The sequence below is a fragment of the Ranitomeya variabilis genome, chromosome 6 (genome assembly GCF_051348905.1).
Source record: "Ranitomeya variabilis isolate aRanVar5 chromosome 6, aRanVar5.hap1, whole genome shotgun sequence".
Lineage (NCBI taxonomy): Eukaryota > Metazoa > Chordata > Amphibia > Anura > Dendrobatidae > Ranitomeya > Ranitomeya variabilis.
This window is the reverse complement of record NC_135237.1, coordinates 443943808-443960360: the sequence shown is the minus strand read 5'-3', so window position 1 is coordinate 443960360 and position 16553 is coordinate 443943808. Positions and strand designations below refer to the sequence as shown.

Below are 16553 nucleotides of genomic sequence, written 5' to 3'. Positions count from 1 at the left end.
GATCTAGGGCAGCGTTCCCCATTTCCAGTCCTCAGGAGCCACCAACAGGACATGTATCCACGATTTCCTTAGCCCAGGTGATAATTCCACTTACTTACACAGGCAATAATTCCATCGCCTATGCAATGCTAAGGAAATCCTGAAAACATGACCTGTTCACCTGTTATTGGCCTCTGAGGACTGGAGTTGGGAAACAGTAATCTAGGAGAACATTGGAAAATTTCCTGGGCTATCTATACAATTAACATACGTAATGTTAATGCACAAGAATGACATGTACAGTCCCCAACACCAAACCTGGCATGCTTTTCACATGTGCAGTTAAAAGCTTCAACTGTTATAACATATTCTGAGATGGACAAACAAATCTCCAAAGTTCTAGCAATTTTTGCATTTTTTTTTTTTGTTTTGCGCCAGTTTATCATTCTGATTATTTAGCCAAAGTCAGAAGTGGGTTGAAGAAGAATGAAAAGTATAAAAAAGGACGTATATTCCTCCTTCCTGGTGGATTAACTCAAGGTATTTTATGAGATTTAGAGGTTCAACAAATGTAATAAAATTGACGGTCTGGGCAAACACAGAGTTTGCTAAACATTTTTCTTGATTTTCCCGTTACAGCACGTACATTAACATCACTACAAGATTAGAATTAAAACCAGTGAACCGATAATGTTCATAACTGGGCTGTGTTTTATTAATCAGATAGGATTGATGATCATTTCTCCCATATCCTTTCAGCTGAAAGTGTAACTAGACAAAATGCATTTTAAAATGACCGTGGCGGTTTAATAACAGACAGACAAAAGTTACAATTTGCCCCATTTTGAATAGTTGGTAAAATTGGCATTTTTTTTTTTATAACATATACATTTTTTTTTTATTAAATATGTAAAAAGATAAAACGCAAGTTATTCACATATTCATAGACAAAAAAACCTACTCTATCATGCGACAAGTCATGTGTATGGTAAAATGAGTGTGATACATCCGAATAAGACTCTTTCCAACTAATCTGGACTTCATTACCTATTTATATTTAACAATACATATGTTTACATTCCTTTCAGTTTACATTTCATATATAATTTTGTATGATTCGCTACCCGGAAAAATAAAAATATAAAACAGAAAAAAAATACTGAAAAAATGTCAGGGAAAAAAAAACAGGCATTGAAAATATACAGCAGTACAATCCATAGAAAACAGTGTCACCGAATTGTCAGTTCCCAAATTATCTCCGCTTTTAACATGCCGTTTCTACAGTGTCTATATACAGATAAAGTCATTTTGAGGGCTAGCCTAGTTTTCCTAATGCTGAAGCCTAAGGGCCCTGTCACACAGTATTTTTGTCTACATTGGTAGGTCACGTCGAGGCTTGCATCTGAGCCCCCCGCATACACTATAATGGGGTTGACAGTCAACGTGGCTCTGACATGCACCATTTTTGTCTGAGTGTCCACCTTCAATAGGCTTATACGCTCGAAAATTATGTACACCAGAGCGCACGTTGACTCAACCCCATTATAGTTTATGGCCCCGATAGCGCCTAAGTCCTAATCCTGTCTTGAATGGGGGGGGAGGGGTTCGGACGCAAGTCCCGTCGGGAGCTATGAACGTGGACAAAAACTCAATGTGCAAGCAACCCAAGAATGCACTAGATCCAATGGCATGAGTTGTGTGATAAACCCCACGCATCTAATTTTCAGAGTTGGGCGAACGTCTCATTGACCATCGTGAGATATTTGCCTATTTATAGCTTTTATAACATCAAGTATTTTACGAGTTACATTTACGAATATTGGATTGTGATACAAAATGGCTTTTACTGCAGAGATCAGAGGCATTTCAAGAAGAATATACAAACAGCTTCCATGATGCTTGCTAAGCAGGTAGTCATCCAAGCCTTCGATAAATAGTAGAGGTAGCATATATATGGGACAGATTATATTATTATTACTGGTGTCATTGTATACTCAAGTCCATTAATACTGCATTCAGAGAAATATAGTGCACTACAACGCTTAACAAGCATAGGTCACCTTAGAATATTGCTGCTGCCACATTGAATTACTGCATGTTATGGCAATTGGGTAAATGTTTGTATGGAGACGTTATGTTGTTATAGTCCTCTTTACATGACAGTTTCTGTGCGTTACAGGGTTTAAACTGGCCATGTACACTAGATGTATATAGCTGCCTTTCTGGGGAGACCAGCTGACAATCTAATATGTATGGGGGTCCCTGACTCCCTCCAACAGGAGATATTGGGGGGAGATCAGAGTTGGGGTTAAAACACAACTGATCAATCCTTTAAGTTAGTGGAAATAAGCCGCTGCTTAAAGACGTCTGGCCGGGGCTTCCTCGCCTGTTCATACTAAGAACGCGTGCGCAGTCATCCAAGCCAAGCATGCTTGTGTATTGAAAGCCAAGGGAGATATTTGGTGGCCAAAACAGAGTTCCCCTGCAGTGGAAAGAATAGCTACTGACCTTATGTAGACAGCTAGTTGTGGTACATGTCATACAGCTGGTGTTATAGTTGTACTTAGAATACAAATATCTTTAATAGAGGAGTGTTCAGCCAGGCCATATAACAAAACATTAGTGGCAGGCCAGACTGGGACATTCTGGTGCCTCCTAAGCTTTCAGCAAATGCAGGGTAGATGCCAAATGTGGGAAAAATGAACTGCTCTTCATTACAACACCTTAAGATCATTAAATAGCAAGACAACATAAATGTATGTATGTATACTAAAAATTAATAAAAAAAAATACTGCATATAATATCCCATATGTACCTCAACAATATGTTCACGGCTGCATGAGCCCTGCACGCTTCAGTCTGACACCAACATCCCCATAACTAATCTATGTCTTGCAAATGGTTTCTTTTAACAATAGAAAAAAAAAGTAACAAAATAAACTCTGAGAAATTAAAAAGAATAAAATGTAAATTATGTCAACAAAAGAGCAGTATTGGGAAGTGATTAATATTTTAGGGGTGAAAAATGGATGTAGCTCAGGAATTTTAAGATCTTGCACAAGACAAAAGAGAAAGTCCTGATGTTATGGAAGACCTAGGAACATATACATTACCAAGAGCAAAAGTCTCCTTCCTTCCACTGATATTGGGAGACTTCTGTCATCGGAAGGGTGAATGTTAGCTCTATGTAGGATCGTAATCAGATCTTCACGTATTGAGTGCAATTGTTCCCTTTAGTTTATATTAACCAAAACATACCCCCTAAAACGGGTCAACACTTTCTCACCTACACGCCAGCAATCCTGTCTCCTTCATATGATACATTAATATGGGACATGTGTTATTTTTTTTCCTTTTTTTTATGTTAACTTTGCACTTTTACATTCGTGATACGTGGTAGTGATGGTTCCTATGTATAACATGTATATATAAATATTGTACGATATTACAATTAGAAGCAAGCAGTTTGGAAACAAAGGAAATAGCTCAATTACAAATAAATAAAAAAAAATATGGGAAAAGATTTGAAAACAATTTGAAACAGTCAAGTGATACAAGCTGCTGCCGAGTAGCCCCACGCCTCTCCGCTTTCATGGGCTGGAATAACGTCTGTAAACTTCACGCTTCAGGAAAGTAACATGTACAGAATGCAGTGGTTTGCTGGCGCTCACTATAGTACATTACATGGTAGGGGTGTGCCGAGAGTGACTGGCCACACATTGCTCTCTTAAAAGAAAGTTCCACGTGAAATGACAACAGTGAGGTGGGTGGAAGGGAAGAGGTGGGGTCAGTATTCGTCCTGCTGCTGTGGATCATCTTGAACATGGTCATGCTCATCGCCATCATGATGATCTGTTTGGCCTTCCTACATAGGGGAAAAGATAGATTTAGTGACTTACAGGAAAACTAAGTATAAAAGCCAACAATCTTAGTACTTCAGTAAGGAACTTGGGTAGAGACTGGGCTGTGGAGTCAGTAGCCAAACCACCGACTGACTCCTCAAATTTCCTTCACCAAAATGGACCCCGACTCCACAGCCCTGTGTAGAACTATACATTCGTATAAGGGAATTCTTGATAAAATAAACCATAGAACAGTTGAACAAGATTTTAAATTACAAAGTGCCATAAGATATTTACTGATATTCCCAAGAAACCCTCAGATTCTTTGAAACTTTCAATGAATTTGTTGGATAGGTGATCATCTGAATACCATGGAAGAAAGAGGTTGGAGACAGGTTTGCAGAGGCAAGTAGACCACATCATTGCTAACACGTTCAGTGCTGTGAGAAGAAGCAGCTTGGATAAAGGGAACGGTAACACAGTTGGGGAGTTCTTCTGTTATTGCTCCTGAATGTTATGAAAAAAAATTATGCTTTGGAATTTTGGCTACGTGAGGTCATCAGAGGTGATGAGTCCTCTTTAAAAGTGTTTTTCAATCTAATGTTTCTTTTTTTTTTTTTTTTTAACAGCCAACAATGGTATAAAAGGACTTTTTTTCATTAGTTCACTCGTCTGTTAATCACCCAGAGTCAGCATGGAGAAGTGGACACTGGAAGCCGATAACTAACCAAAGAGGTGACCTCAGTGGTGTTGACGCACCTCTGCTACATCTAGTAATTGACTGCAGAGGCCACATATCCACCCACTACGTCATGGCAAGAGAGTAAAAACACTGCCGTGGGACCAAGGAAGTGGCAGCACAGGACCAGCAGTGGAGGTGACTGTCCAGGTTTGGGGCAAAAGTCTGTAGTCACTCTACACGACTGCAGAATTGTGCGAGTGTGTGGTGTGCACACTGTCATGACTCCTCCGTATTGTTGGTGAGAACATGTGGTCACATTTCAGGAGAAATGTCCATTAGAAACAAAATGCATCTTATCGGCATGTGACCGCCAACTCCAACACCACCGCATGTGTGCCCCCAAGGCGAGAATCACTCATTTTGATATTTTTTGGATCCATGCTCAAAATCTTAACATTGCATGCAAATTACAGAGAAACGTCTCACTTATAGAGCATTGATAAAAGGAGTATGAGGACTTATGTTTTTTAAATGCAAAAAACTCAAACTGTCAAAAAAGAACGAATGTTAAACCCCATTCAAAATATTACAATATGCAGACGTGATCTCTAGAGGGAAAGTGGGAAATAGTGTCACAGAAATGAGAGGAAAACAATTTTCCCATGTTTGTGCTGGTGATATGAATACATTAATCAATTGAATTGGACTACTCCGTAATAAAATCAATATAATCGTGAATTACTGCCTTCGCTTATTGTACATTAATGACTGAAAAAAAAGAGATTGGTCTCTTCTGTGTAGCCAAGAACACATTAGGAGTCTTTGGATTAACAGCAGAAGGTCAATGAGTGGATACTTACAGTAATCGGACTGAGGAGTGGACATGGATAACAGGTATACGGCAAATTTTGGGCTGCTTTATGCTCAGGAGTGTGCCCTTTTTAAGATGTTCCCTGTGTATATTATGTTAAGCGCCACTAAAACATTCTAAGAGGCTTTATTGTCATAATGGCATTTCAAGGTTTGGCTCCATTTTCAATGTTGCTTCCAGGCACTTTGTACAAGAACACAGATGACTATACTGCAGCCTGTGCCACTTACAGCCACAAGGTGGCAGCATGAGAAAACCAATGTGCTCCTTATTAAGAATGACCTAGTTGCAGGATCGGCTGCGGCCGGGCAGATGTGTTCTTCATTAGAAATATCTTCAAGCTTTAACATTTATTTTTGGAAAATCTAATTCTCACAGTGACAAAAGACATCAATAGAGGTTCATTTTAATTAACTATTACATATACACTTAATATCATATATTCTCCAGATTCAGTCACTTGTTAGCGGCACCTATTAGGGAACAGTTTGGTCATTTATTTAATCTAATTCCCATTAACTTATATTCAACTAAGCTATATAATTACTAAAAAGGCATTTTAATTACGGTAAGAATTCGACATGTTCCCATCTCTGTGTGAGATATACTAGCAAATACACAAAAACAGTCATCCAGAACACTGATGAATTTCAAGCAAGGAAATGGATTTACAGTAATCCACAGGTCAGATGAGGACAATGGATGAGGAAAATCACAATCTGAACATGACAATCAAGCAAAAAGCCTCAAAGAAAGACAGCAGATAAAAAGCACACCATCACAACGACAAACTGGATGAAACTTTCCATAGCAATCTATGCTGTATGTTGGGATTCCTCTACAGCACTTGGCAATGGTAGTTCTATAGATGCCTCTAGCAGCAGGTTTATGGCGTTTTCTTTTCTTTCAATGAAGAAAATCTCCATGACAGTAAAGCCAAACTAAGAAGCAGAAGCTACACAGACAGGAAAGACTAGAAGTAACCTGCGGCGTGTGACCATGATCGAGTCTTATGCAATATACCTGGGCCACTAGCCTGTCTATTTATCTGTAGACTACATCCATCCATGTATCCCTCCATCTTGGACCTTTACCCAGGCACATGGACATTTGTCGGTCATATGAAACAAGCATATCAGCTGGGAAAAATTCAATGAAGTAATTTGCCCTCCAGGAGAAAACGGCTTCCAGCAGTGAGATTATAATAATGATAGAAATCAGATTCCAACCACAATCAGAGGGGAAAGCTGGTTTTATTCAATCTTTAATCACATTGTCTATGGAGGAAAGGACACAGTGTATTTAGTCAGAATACCAAAACTTACTACACAACTGTGGGAACTCGCAGCCTTTAACACAGCCCATCGCTCGAATGATCGCACATAGGAATGATTGTTCCCGATCACTGCCCAGAAGAAACAAGTTCAGCCAGTGATCAGTCTGCTATAATTCACTCTATTATCACTGCTTACATCCACCCGTGTTACAGGCCACGTGCTGCAGACAGTAATGTAAAGAGCTTGGTGTAAAATCCTCTCAAGTTACAAAATCATAATGTTTTTAAATGAGTGCTATAACACAAATCATGTAAAAAGACCCTATAATGGGTTCTCATCTTATAAAATGACAGCCTACCACTAGAGTATGCCAGCACTTAAATTAATGATCAAAGTCCAACCGCTAGGGCTGTCTGTGACCCCGGGGACGAAGAGGTTGCAGCTCCCCCTTCCAAGCTTTCTCTGGACATCACAGTTAGTGCACCGCTAACAGCCAGGTGTCCTTGTGCAGAGCAATACCAGTTAAGACACCATGCTGAATCAGCACTGTGATCTCTTCATTTCCATGACCTTTTAGACCCCCATGATAATAGAATGTGGCATATACTAGAGATTCTAGTCTCTCAATTCCTTTGGATGTAGCAGACATTCGGAGGAGGTTTGAGAGCAGTAACAGTCCTCATTTCTTACAGGTGTCAGTTTCATCTGAAAGGAGTGGAGCAGCCGCTGATTGGCTGCAGGGCTCACATAGCATAATGTCACGTGAGTCCCGGGAAAGCCAATATAGTCATTGCTGGAACAGCACCGGTGGTGAGAATAAGCTGTTGTCATTTTATAAGGGGGATATAGTAATTGAGAAGGGGGTTGTCTAATAGTGATCAACCCCTTTAATACATGGCTTAATAAAGCTATAGATTTGCATTTGTTTTTGGGTCTTTCTCCAGTTGTGAACTTCTCAACACATTTGATGGATTGATGTTGGCCACATACCCAGCCATGTAACCCCGACCACTTCTCAAAAGTGAAGATAGAAGTGAAAAGTGCCAAAGAGAAAATATGGTGTGTGTGTGTCACAAAACTGACAAACAAAATAACTCCGTCCATGTCTGAGCAGCAATTGTGAGCAATCCCTTCATTGAAAGCTTTGTGTCCCTGACTTCTCATTTTTTCTATTCCTGAAACAGGTAGAGGATGCTCCTGTCAGCCATTAAATAGATCTAATGTCAGGCACTGACAGATCTCTAGTGAAATGTACTTGTCAGACAGAGAAATGCTACATTTCAGTGAGAACGTCGGTGACAGAGGACTTTGTATCTTGCTTTGAACTTGAATCGTTTGTAAAGTATCCTTAGATATTTGGGGCCTCAAAAACTAAATAGGTTACTATTATAAAGCAATTAAATGTTGCAGATCAATAGGCTCTTTGAGCTTTGCATACAGTTATTTACCTGCTCATCTGTCGCATACAGCACGTCCATTAGCCGCTGGACAAGGTCGTCACCTTCTTGTCCGTGTTCTTGGCACAGCAGTTCAATTTCTCTTAGCTTTCCAAAGTAGAAGTCTCTTTCTTTTTCCACTCCCTCTAGGGCAATTTTTAATGAATGCACCTATATGTAATAATAGAAATGATTAGGCCTAGAGAGCCACATTTAGCTCTTAGAGAGTAGAGAGCCACATCCAACCCACATAAATCACACTGTGGCAGCATAAGGACACCCAGGCGTTCCCACCTAACCCCCATTCACTAAGCATTCCCACTACACTACGGCATCCAACTTCAAACCCCCTCTTGTATCGTGCAGTAATTTATTATCTCCAGCTCTGGATGATAATGAGTGATGAGAGCCGGCACCTCAGTGAAAGCCATTTGTAGCATCGGAACGGCTCTAGCAGTATTTGCTACCAATCGGAATGAAACCCTTCCCACCCAACTTAAATATTGGCTGGCTGCGGGTGCACAAGGATCCAACGGCATCGAACAGTGCCAATTTTACCTTTAATGTCTTCTCCTTATGGGTGAACACATTTAATAGGAATCAAAAAGTCAGCTCCTTCTGGTGTGCAGAGCCAAATGATCCTGATCACCCAAAAAAGCCAGATTGGCCATCACTACGTAGTTGTTTTTTTTCCACCTGCAAGGCCTGTACATGCATATCAAAATTTGCTCTTCTATGCAGGGGAACTTGCAAAAGCCACTATCTGGAGACTTGCTCTTCAGAGTTGGTTGCTTGGCCTGGTGCTAATTCACTTAGCTAGGGAGACCACTACGAGCTAGACATCATGGGGCCATGAGCCACAGGTTAGGGAACCTGCATTATACAGTAAGACTACCAAATGGGCGTAGTAGTTTATGCAGTTTCATGACCATACAAAGTTACCTGTTCATTAAGATGTGCAACTTGTGATTCCAAATCTTTATCACTTTTTACTGAAGAACTGGGTGCTGCTTTTTTTGCAGATGATGGGCGAGATGATGTGGTACCGGGTTTTGCAATAGGACTACATTTTGCAGCTCCTTGAGTGAAAAACAAAACAAGAAATCTGTATAAAAAAAAATCCAGCAACACTACATATAGTTCATATACAGATGATATGCATAGTTCTCTCAAGGAGACACTGACATAAATGGCGATTTGTTCTGTCAGTGGAGATCTTAGGGCATACTTGTCAAAATCTGGCCCACAGAGTGATTATATTTAGCGTGCGATGCACAGCCCTGCCCACATCCCCGGCCAGAATTACACTTTCAATTGTATTGGCATTGTGCAATGATGGAAGAGGGAAGCCGTCTGCTCCCTCCCTCATCATTCTCTCTTTGGCGGATGTCTTGGAGCAGTAGGTGTCATGACTTCACTATTTTGCACCTGCTGTGCCAAGCAGTGTAGAGCTTCAGAGCGCTCACTGCTGAGGCCAGAGCAGAGGTGGAACAAGGAAAAGTAATTTTTTAATGTGAGGTCCATTATACACTATATGGAGGACTATGTGGGAGCTATTATACTGTATGGACAACCATGTGAGGCTCATTATATTGTATGGAGGGCTATGTGGGGCCCATTATATTGTATAGAGGACTCTGTGAGGCCATTATTCTGTACGGAAGACTATGTGGGAACCCATTATAATACTTGAAAGGCTATGTGGGGGCCATTGTAATATTTGGGGGCCATTGAAATATTTGGAAGGCTATGTGGGGCCCATTATACTATGTGGAGAGTTGTGTCAGGAGTCACAGTTGAGGCATCATACTGTGTAGGGGTCACCATACTTTGCAGAGGATAGAGGGGGTGTACAGTAGGGTCATCATACCATGTGTGTGAATGGTACCGGTGGAGGAATTCACTGTGTTTAGTTGGCAGTTTGTTTTTTTTTTGAGAGGGGGGTGGAACTTCTACTATGTAGCCCCATGATTCGATATAAGCTCCTGCACGCGAGGAGATACCCATTGCTCTGGACGTGTGATCCGACTCGTAAGATCTATTAATTAAAATTATACTTTGTTGGTTGGACAAGCACTTTAATTTTGTTTCCATATGAAAATGTTCATGGTTATATTTGATGAGGAAAAACTTCCTCAATTGTAGGCATTTTTTTTTTTTATAAATATCAAGGTTGGCTCCCGTCTTCGTCCAAGCTTTTATTTTTGTCCCTCTGTGGATTTGACTTGGACATCCTTGTCTTACAGAGATAGAAACTCCCTAGATGGATAGTCTAACTTCACATGACCAATGATCTTCAAGAAATGTATTAGTTCTTCGGTGCACGCTTGTTGTATCTATGTCTCAGAAAACGCAACTTCCTATTGATTCCAACCACAAGGGAGTGGTGTTTTTTTTTTTACTTATGTTTTTGAAGTTTACAGATCGCATATACCTCAGTTGATATAACATATATTATACTGCAGAAAGACATTTTTGTGGAAATATGAGGGGGGGAGTTTCTAATATCATACATGCATTGAAAAATATGTTATTTAGACCAAACACCATATTTATGAAGTCCATGCATTATGTTTCCCAACAAATACTAATGTCAGAAAAGTAGGACTTTGGAACCACCATGGTCATAATATGTTACTTGCTGCACTGGGAAAGAAACTAGGTCACATGTTTGTATGTATGGCAGTGTCAAAAGAAATCTCCTCCCTCCCCATCAAGTTTTTGAAGATTCAATAAATTGGAAAATTGGGACAAAGTCTCCACTAATCATACCGTTATTAATCAGGAAATGCTAGGAATAGGTAGCAGGTCAGTGGAAATACACTGCTCAAAAAAAAATAAAGGGAACACTTAAACAACGGAATATAACTCCAAGTAAATAAAAAACTTCTGTGAAATCAAACTGTCCACTTAGGAAGCAACACTTTTTGACAATCAATTTCACACGCTGTTGTGCAAATGGAATAGACAACAGATGGAAATTATTAGCAATTATCAAGACACTCAAAGGAGTGGTTCTGCAGGTGGGGACCACAGACCACATCTCAGTACCAATGCTTTCTGGCTGATGTTTTGGTCACTTTTGAATGTTGGCTCTGCTTTCACACTCATAGTAGCATTAGGCTGGTTTCACACTTGCGTTTTTGTCCGCTGCGTTTTAGCGCTAAAAAACGCATGCGTTTTTTTCCTATACTTAGCATTAAAAAACGCATGTGTTTTTTAGCGTGTGTTTTGACGTGTTTTCGGCAACGCATGCGTTTTTTGACGCGTGCGTTCATTTGCAGAAATGCAACATGTAGTAATTTCTAGCGGTGTTTTTTTGCCGCAAAAAAACGCATGCGTTTATTCGCGGCAAAAAAATGCATTGCTATCTATGTAAACGCATGCGTTTTTAAGCACATGCGTTTGCTTGCGTTAAAAACGCATGCGTTTTTATAGAAAAACACAAAAAAAACAAGAAAACACTAACCCTAAACCTAACCACAAGAAAAAACAAGAAAACCCTAACCCTAACCCTACCCCTAACCCTGACAAGCCACCCCCCACCATCAAGGTGATAAAGGGATCCAAACCCTAACCCTAACCCTACCCCTATATGACAGTCAATACTCTACGAGTTTATATTTTTAGTACTCTATAGCAATACCGTATATCTTGGGGTGTCCACATTGAACAAAGCTTTTTATTAGAAGAATGTCCTGGTCACCAGGTCAACATAATAGCCAATTCCTATGGATCCCTAGGGTTAGGGTTAGGGGTAGGGTTTGGATGCCTTTATCACCTTGATTGTTGGGGTTGGCTTGTCAGGGTTAGGGTTAGGGTTTGGATGCCTTTATCACCTTGATGGTGGGGGGTGGATTGTCAGGGTTAGGGGTAGGGTTTGGATGCCTTTATCACCTTGATGGTTGGGGTTGGCTTGTCAGGGTTAGGGTTAGGGGTAGGGTTTGGATGCCTTTATCACCTTGATGGTGGGGGGTGGCTTGTCAGGGTTAGGGTTAGGGGTAGGGTTAGGATCCCTAGGGTTACTAGGGATCCTAACCCCAACCCTAACCCTAGCTATTTCTGTTTATAGTGGGTTTTCTAGTTGATTTTGATGATTGGCAGCTGTCACACACTTCTCAGCATGCGTTTAAAAAACGCAAACGCTGGAAAAAACGCATGTAATCGCGGCAAAACGCCGCGTTTTTTTTCTGCATGCAAAAACGCATGCGTCTAAAAAACGCGGCATTTTGCTGCGTTTACATGCGTTTTTTCACCACATGCGTTTTTTTAAAAAACGCTGCAGATCAAAACGCAAGTGTGAAACCAGCCTTAGACAGACTCTACAACCCACACAAGTGGCTCAGGTAGTGCAGCTTTTCCAGGATGGCACATCAATTCGAGCTGTGGCAAGAAGGTTTGCTGTGTCTGTCAGTGTAGTGTCCAGAGGCTGGAGGTGCTACCAGGAGACAGGCCAGTACACAAGGAGACGTGGAGGGGGCCATAGGAGGGCAACAACCCAGCAGCAGGACCGCTACCTCAGCCTTTGCGCAAGGAGGAACAAGAGGAGCACTGCCAGAGCCCTCCAGCAGGCCACAAATGTGCATGTGTCTGCGCAAACGGTTAGAAACCGACTCCATGAGGATGGTCTGAGTGCCCAAAGTCCACAGATGGGGGTTGTGCTCACAGCCCAACACCGTGCAGGACGCTTGGCATTTGCCACAGGACACCAGGATTGGCAAATTCGCCACTGGCGCCCTGTGCTCTTCACAGATGAAAGCAGGTTCACACTGAGCACATGTGACAGACGTGACAGAGTCTGGAGACGCCGTGGAGAGCAATCTGCTGCCTGCAACATCCTTCAGCATGACCGGTTTGGCAGTGGGTTAGTAATGGTATGGGGTGGCATTTCCATGGAGGGCCGCACAGCCCTCCATGTGCTCGCCAGAGGTAGCCTGACTGCCATTAGGTACCAAGATGAGATCCTCAGACCCCTTGTGAGACCATATGCTGGTGCTGTTGGCCCTGGGTTCCTCCTAATGCAGGACAATGCCAGACCTCATATGGCTGGAGTGTGTCAGCAGTTCCTGCAAGATGAAGGCATTGAAGCTATGGACTGGCCCGCCCGTTCCCCAGACCTGAATCCGACTGAACACATCAGGGACATCATGTCTCGCAGCATCCACCAATGTCACGTTGCACCACAGACTGTCCAGGAGTTGGCGGATGCTTTAGTCCAGGTCTGGGAGGAGATCCCTCAGGAGACTATCCGCCGCCTCATCAGGAGCATGCCCAGGCATTGTAGGGAGGTCATACAGGCACATGGAGGACACACACACTACTGAGCATCTTTTCCTTGTCTTGAGGCATTTCCACTAAAGTTGGATCAGCCTGTAATTTGATTTTCCACTTTGATTTTGAGTATCATTCCAAATCCAGACCTCCATGGAATATTCATTTTGATTTACAGTGATCATTTTTATGTTTTATTGTTCTCAACACATTCCACTATGTAACGAATAAAGATTTGCAAGATTAGGAACATCTAACGCTGGCCTCAAACATAAGAAAATTTGTCCTTATCGTGGCTTATATAATATTAACTGCAAGATTTATAAAAAAATTAAAAGACCAATCTACCGCAACATTACTGAATACATTAATTTTACATTATTATTATACTACTAGATGGTGGCCCGATTCTAACGCATCGGGTATTCTAGAATATGCATGTCCACGTAGTATATTGCCCAGTGACGTAGTATATTGCCCAGTGACGTAGTATATTGCCCAGTGACGTAGTATATTGCCCAGTGACGTAGTATATTGCCCAGTGACGTAGTATATTGCACAGGCACGTAGTATATTGCCCAGTTACGTAGTATATTGCACAGCCACGTAGTATATTGCCCAGTTACGTAGTATACAGCACAGAGCCACGTAGTATATTGCACAGCGACATAGTATACAGCACAGAGCCACGTAGTATATTGCCCAGTTACGTAGTATACAGCACAGAGCCACATAGTATATTGCACAGCAACGTAGTATACAGCACAGAGCCACGTAGTATATTGCCCAGTTACGTAGTATATTGCCCAGTGACGTAGTATATTGCCCAGCCACGTAGTATATTGCCCAGTTACGTAGTATATTGCCCAGTGACGTAGTATACAGCACAGAGCCACGTAGTATATTGCACAGCGACGTAGTATACAGCACAGAGCCACGTAGTATATTACCCAGCCACGTAGTATATTACCCAGCCACGTAGTATATTGGCCAGTCACGTAGTATATTGCCCAGCCACATATGTCAGAGGTTAAAAAATAAAAAATAAACATATACTCACCTTCCGAGGGGCCCCTTGTAGTTCTGTCGCCTGTGTTCGGTTCAGGCGGCAGCTTCCGGTCCGAGGGTGTGATGACGCCGCAGTCACATGACCGTGACGTCACGGCAGGTCCTTCTCGTGCAGGCGTGCAGGGCCTGCAATGACGTCGCAGGCACATGACGTCATGGCAGGTCCTTGTCGCACACCAACCTTAGCACCGGAACCTGCCGCTTGCATGGACCGGTCACCGGAGCGTCGGAAAGGCGGCGGAAGGTGAGTATATAATGATTTGTTTTTGTTTTTTTTTTATTATTATTTTTAACATTAGATGTTTTTACTATTGAGGCTGCCTGCCTCAATAGTAAAAATTTTGTCACACAGGGTTAATAGCGTGTTGTGAAATTGGATTTTGGGCTCCCCCGGTGGCCACTGGTGGAATTGAACTTGTGTGCATCATCCCCTCTGTTCACCTGTTCCCATCAGGATGTGGGAGTCGCTATTTAACCTTGCTCCTCTGTCACTTCCATGCCGGTCAACATTGTAATCAGAAGCCTTTCTGTGCATGTTCCTGCTACCAGACAACTTCCAGCTAAGTCGGACTTTTGTCCTTGTTTGTTTTTTGCATTTTGTTCCAGTTCACAGCTGCAGTTTCGTTTCTGTGTCTGGAAAGCTCTTGTGATCTGAAATTGCCACTCTGATGTTATGAGTTAATACTAGAGTCTTAAAGTAATTTCAGGATGGTGTATTGATAGGGTTTTCAGCTGACCATGAAAGTACCCTTTCTGTCTTCCTGCTATCTAGTAAGCGGACCTCGATTTTGCTAAACCTATTTTCATACTACGTTTGTCATTTTCATCTTAAATCACCGCCAATATATGTGGGGGCCTCTGTCTGCCTTTCGGGGAAATTTCTCTAGAGGTGAGCCAGGACTATATTTTCCTCTGCCAGGATTAGTTAGTCCTCCGGCCGGCGCTGGGCGTCTAGGGATAAAACGCAGGCTACGCTACCCGGCTACTGTTAGTTGTGCGGCAGGTTTAGTTCATGGTCAGTTTAAGTTTCCATCCTTCCAAGAGCTAGTTCCTATGTATGCTGGGCTATGTTCTCTTGCCATTGAGAACCATAACAGTTTGACCGGCCCACAAAGGGTTAAATTAATTGGCAGAGAAAGGAGAGAAAAAAGAAGTCTGCTGAAAAATTTTTTTTTTTTTTTTTTTTTCCTTCAGTTCTGAGTGTGCTTTCAATTGAATCACTTGCATGTCTGCCTATATTGCAGCCTTCCTCTCTCTCTCTCCTTCTAATCCTGGAATGGCTCTGTGTTCACCTGTTTAAAATGGATATTCAGAGTTTAGCTGCAGGTTTGAATAATCTCACCACGAAAGTTCAAAATTTACAAGATTTTGTTGTTCATGTTCCTATATCTGAACCTAGAATTCCTTGGCCTGAATTTTTCTCGGGGAATAGATCTTGCTTTCAAAATTTCAAAAATAATTGCAAGTTGTTTTTGTCCCTGAAATCTCGCTCTGCTGGAGATCCTGCTCAGCAGGTCAGGATTGTGATTTCCTTGCTCCGGGGCGACCCTCAAGATTGGGCTTTTGCATTGGCTCCAGGGGATCCTGCGTTGCTCAATGTGGATGCGTTTTTTCTGGCCTTGGGGTTGCTTTATGAGGAACCTCATTTAGAGCTTCAGGCGGAAAAAGCCTTGATGTCCCTATCTCAGGGGCAAGATGAAGTTGAAATATACTGCCAAAAATTCCGTAAATGGTCTGTGCTTACTCAGTGGAATGAGTGCGCCCTGGCGGCGAATTTCAGAGAGGGTCTCTCTGATGCCGTTAAGGATGTTATGGTGGGGTTCCCTGTGCCTGCGGGTCTGAATGAGTCCATGACAATGGCTATCCAGATCGATAGACGTCTGCGGGAGCGCAAACCTGTGCACCATTTGGCGGTGTCTACTGAGAAGATGCCAGAGAATATGCAATGTGATAGAATTCTGTCCAGAAGCGAACGGCAGAATTTTAGACGAAAAAATGGGTTGTGCTTTTATTGTGGTGATTCAACTCATGTTATATCAGCATGCTCTAAGCGTACTAAGAAGCTTGATAAGTCAGTTTCAATTGGCACTTTTCAGTCTAAGTTTATTCTATCTGTGACCCTGATT

The 16553-nt window shown here is 41.9% G+C and overlaps 1 protein-coding gene across 3 annotated transcripts in view; it reads right to left on the bottom strand.

Annotated features, from left to right (window-relative positions):
• Nucleotides 1–667: 667 nt before the first annotated feature.
• The window catches only part of MAPRE2 (microtubule associated protein RP/EB family member 2), a 197165-nt gene continuing 181279 nt past the window's right edge, over nucleotides 668–16553 (bottom strand). For all 3 annotated transcript variants that reach the window (XM_077270453.1, XM_077270454.1, XM_077270452.1), the window contains 3 exons: nucleotides 9031–9167; nucleotides 8101–8259; nucleotides 668–3845 (listed from right to left, as the gene is read on the bottom strand). In XM_077270453.1, the coding sequence (XP_077126568.1) occupies nucleotides 3768–3845; nucleotides 8101–8259; nucleotides 9031–9167 (374 nt within the window). In that variant the 3' untranslated portion in view covers nucleotides 668–3767. The remainder of the gene's footprint in view (nucleotides 3846–8100; nucleotides 8260–9030; nucleotides 9168–16553) is intronic.